This window comes from Patella vulgata, chromosome 3 (genome assembly GCF_932274485.2).
Source record: "Patella vulgata chromosome 3, xgPatVulg1.2, whole genome shotgun sequence".
Lineage (NCBI taxonomy): Eukaryota > Metazoa > Mollusca > Gastropoda > Patellidae > Patella > Patella vulgata.
Genome location: NC_065881.2, coordinates 1,673,531 through 1,678,424, shown reverse-complemented (window position 1 = coordinate 1,678,424; position 4,894 = coordinate 1,673,531). Strand labels below are relative to the sequence as shown.

Below are 4,894 nucleotides of genomic sequence, written 5' to 3'. Positions count from 1 at the left end.
TCATAATCAACATGAAAAATCACCGCTAAGCTTTCTGACAAATTAAACTCCACTAACCTACTTGCTTTATCAAAGAAAACATTCTACCATTTAGCATAATTAAACCACATCTTATAAAAATGTGTAATTCAAACATTAAATCCTACGTATCCGATCGCCATCGTTATTATCTGACCTACATGTACCTCAAAATAGATTGTCAATAAATTGTGTCTGGATGATCGAGCCAGATCATGTGACTTGCTTGCAATCGGGAAGGCGTGTAAAGTTTACATTAAGCAATGGTTTACGCTTTTCTTATAAATACGATAGTTCCAGGGACGCCTAGACTTATCTATTACGATATTTACGGACAAGACGGAGTTGCAGACGAGAGTCATGATATTACGGGCGATGTCTTAAAATCTGTTCGTAAAGCCCAGATTCAGCTTGTGTCAGAGCGTGTGCATTCGGAATACCAGTTTCGCAGAGCGATTAGTGGACGTTCAGTTGAAGAGGATGTTCTTCGAGTGAGTAATGATGATACACTACCCGAATTTGAAGTCGGGTTTTTCAGACTGGGAATGGGTGACATTTTTAATAGAGAACGTTATGTGGTATGGCTTGGGGCAGGTTACACTGCTTTTTCTGTTGTTTGTGAAATATCAGAAAATCGTCTGCTTGCGGAGTCTGTTCTTAGATTATTGATCCGGTACCTGCAAGAACATGTTCGAGTGCTGACCCAACCCTCGGAGACTGGCCTGCGATCAGAGCGAGTTGGGGTCGTTTTAAATACTTTCCTTCCGAGTGGAAATTTGTTATTTCTAAATCATCGATTAATTCGTCAGTTGGAAAAAGAAGTGGACAATCAAATTAAGGCATAAAAATTGAACTAGGCTCAACTACCATGGTTAAAGGACAACATTATGACTTTTACAGACCTTTTTAATGACGAGGGTGCGTCTCATTTAAATACCAATAAAAATAGTATTTTGTATTAATATATTTTATTTTGTGTATATTAAACTACTGTCTGTTCCAGGCGACACTACGACTCGAAAATTGCTTACTATTTCTTCAATTTTTAATTAAAATGGTTAAAACTTAACGACCTACCTGGAATTGTCACCCCGTTACTTTCTTCGTCGAGCCTTAACGCCTATAAGTTCGATAAAATCCTTTATTCTCTTGTAAATTTCACATTTTTCGACACTAATCAATTTCTCAAAACATAAACATTATCACTGCGCTTGCGTAAGTTGGGTCACTCGTATATCATGTAGGGGTATAAGGTATTCCACAAATCGGGTGCATTCGGTTAATAATGCTTAGCGCGGGAGGATTCGCAGGTTTGTTTTTCGGCAGTGCGAGTGTATGTGTGTGTGCGTGTGATTGTGTGCGTATGTGTGTGTGTTTAGGTTTATCGGTATTTAATATTCCTTAGAGATATTCATAGTTCTGCATGTCTCCTAAAATATTCCTCACAGAACACTTATTTTCAGCATTAGATGGCATGGTAACCTTTCTGATAAAGTGTAAATATTGTACGATATCTTATAATTTTATGAACTTAAATAGTTTTGATTACCGGTATCTTTTTTTTTATTTATATTCGCGTTCCACAGGCACACAAGATTTGTTTCAGATATTGTCGTAGATTAGATAAAAAAAAACGAATCGCAGAAAATATAATTCCTTGAATAATGGATCATCCTTTCATCACATGCATTTGCAAGTGCACGATGATGTGTGTATATAAGAAGGTGGAAACTGGGTAAGTGATTATTGTTATTTACAATTTCAAGATGAAGATTACGCGAGATGTGAACCAATGTATCAATCGTTTATTTACTTATTTTGAGAAACAGATTAAAATGAATTTTATAAAAGTTCCAAAAAAGAGATTGCTTACGCATTGAATATACCCTTAAAATCCGTGTACGGGTTTTTGAAAAATGAATCATCTACAACGCAGGAAAATAAAAAGAGCAAGGTCAACAAATGTTCAACAAAATTAGATAATTTTGACCTGATGACAATAAGAGAGACCATCTATAAACTACACGGCAATGGCCAGTATGTAAGTGCAGTTCATTTAAATATGTTTCATCATTGCTCTTCGACTTTTACACATATGCCATGTTCTGCATTACATAACCTTGATGTAATAATTGTCTACATAATTGTCTATATAATTGAAGGTTTCATTACACATTTTACAACGCTACTTGAGAGAGAAAGATGAACAACTATCAAAAACAACTCTTTATCGGGCAATCAATGAAATGGGATTCAAGTACTACAGAAATCACGGTAAAAGGTACGCGAAAGAAACTGTTGATATTGTTGCTGCCCGAAATAGCTATTTAAGAAACCTATGCAAATATAGGCAAGTTTTCCATACGTTCACACGTTTTTAATAATTATTTTATGAAAATATTAGATTAGTCTGTCGAACAAAATTGTATAACTCAATTACTTATTCAAAAGTTGGATATTTTTAGGAGTGAAGGCTATGAAATTATATACCTGGATGAAACATGGTAAATGCTAACCAAGCCATCCATGGAACATGGACAGAAAACAGGAAAGGTAATGACTTTTTTAATTGCTTTCTTATTACGTATACTTATGCAAGTTTATATTTTTAATGTAGTATCTATGGATAGACATATTTTAATCATATGTTATTATATTTATAGGGTCATTGGGCATAATTCTCCCAAACTGCAATGAATGCGATAGATTCATTCCTTCTGGTAAGGGATCAAGACTGATCATCTTAGATGCTGGTTCGGTTGATCGGGGTTACCAGTAAGGCACTGCGAGTTAAACCCAATAGAGATAATTCAAGTTAATACTTAACACTGCAATTTGGACGGCAGTCAAGTTGACGACATTGAAAGATAATAAATCTTGTCTTATCTGTGATGTTAAAAAGGGTTAAAACATTCATTTATGGAAGCCTTTACTACATCTTATAACATTTTAAAGTTTATCCACATTAAATCAAAAATATTTTCATTTTAACACAAGAAAAGGCCTATGTCGCCCGAAAAAATACCACTTTCAAAATCAAAGACGTTAAACGTCTGTTCCTTTCGGCCAAGGCTAGTGTGACAACTACAGACTGGGCTAAGGCATGTCAACACGTCATAGACAAGGTGGAGGATCGGTTTTAGGAAGCGGGAAGATTGAATGAGGAAGTATCACCAGCCGTATTTTCGTTCGGGAGTGACAGCGAGTTTGGGTGTGAGAGTGAAGATTTGGGCGAGAATGTCAGTGGAGAGAGTGATAGTGAAAAGGTTACTGAGAATATGGATGGTGGTGGTGTTGCGAATGAAGATTCGAGTGATGATGATAAAAATGTGTGTAGTGTATGTGATTGTGAGAACCCACCGAGAAGTGAGTCGGATGCGATTGTGGATTGGGTGGGCTGTGATTTGTGTGAAAGGTGGATGCATGTGAAATGTACAGGGAAAGAGATTGATGTAAGTGCAAGTGTGGTGAAGTGTGTAGATTGTTTGCGTAAATTGTATGATAGATAGCGTGAATGTAGGTCAGACAACTTCTATAATTTATATTGTATATAGTTGGAGCATTTTCTGTGAGTTTGTGTAAATAAATGATTTTGTATAAAACAATTTATTTTCCGTTTTCTTGTTTAACAGGTAGACTGGCAGAAATTTAATTTAATTGACGACGAATCAATATGAATAAATTAAATGTAAAAAAACCACCCGTGGTCTGAACACAAAAACGGAATTACGTGCCCTTGATCTATCAGGAGTTGACCTTGTGTGGCTACTACCCCGTTGCGTTTTCTATCATATTATCGCTTGCTTAGGGACATTTCACAAAATAAAAAAAAGCTAAATCAAACAAGGAATAGAGTAGGCTATCTATAAAAATATCTTAGGAGCGCCCCCTTTTCAATTGGATTAAAACTTTTAAAAAAGACAAACAAGAAAATAGTATTAAAAGTCGTACAAAGCCAAATAAAAGCGACAGTTATATATCTATTATCCCAAAGCTAGATACTTCTAAATTTCCATGACGTGTCGCTACAATATTAGGTCACACTTTGTATGTAGTTTATATCCGAAAGCCACCAGACTGGGGCCGCCAATTTAATATCTAAGGCAGTGGAGCAAACAAGTGTGGTCTGAAACCAAATAGCAAATTCATATATTACCTCCCGTAAATAGCTCATTAAAGCAAGTTATATTCTACTGGGTCGAAACAACTATTTAAACATGCAAGTAGGACGAAACGACCCAAAGTCAAATCCACACCCCTGTTCGATTTGGTTTATTCCAGATAACTAGGTCAAGCATGGCTGTCTTCAATACCGCGAAGTAAATAAACAACGATTTTTCAAGACAGAAATGTTATATAGCTTGATCTGAAATTAGTTAACGTGCGGTATAAAGTAAAGGGATGACAATTCCAGGTAGGTCGTTAAGTTTTAACAATTTTAATTAAAAATTGAAGAAATAGCAAGCAATTTTCGAGTCGTAGTGTCGCCTGGAACAGACAGTAAGTTTGTTATCATGTTAATATATGTCAGCCTTACTGCATTCATGTGTGGTACAATATTTCGTCAGCTGTTTGTTTCAGAAACATAGCAAGAACTGCTAGCTCTTAAATAGTAATTAATTTTACAAATTAAAAACACTTATATGGATATACTACTTCTGAATTTATTAACATGCTACGTTTCGATACACATACAGATATCGTTATCAAGCAAATATTTATTTGCTTGATAACGATATCTGTATGTATATCGAAACTTGCTTGATAACGATATCTGTATGTGTATTGAAACGTAGCATATTAATAAATTCAGAAGTAGTATATCCATATAAGTGTTTTTAATTTGTGAAATCTACCTCTATATGTTTTATAAGGA

The 4,894-nt window shown here is 35.2% G+C and overlaps 1 protein-coding gene across 1 annotated transcript; it reads left to right on the top strand.

The window, feature by feature from the left end:
- Positions 1-226: 226 nt before the first annotated feature.
- Positions 227-980, top strand: LOC126814713 (AP-5 complex subunit sigma-1). The gene has a single exon (XM_050540073.1). The coding sequence runs from the start codon at positions 282-284 to the stop codon at positions 861-863; it is 582 nt and encodes a 193-aa protein (XP_050396030.1). The 5' UTR covers positions 227-281; the 3' UTR covers positions 864-980.
- Positions 981-4,894: the final 3,914 nt, after the last annotated feature.

What these genes read in the sequence shown, in the direction of transcription:
- LOC126814713 (XM_050540073.1), top strand. Translation starts at nt 282, where the DNA reads ATGGTTTACGCTTTTCTTATAAATACGATAGTTCCAGGGACGCCTAGA.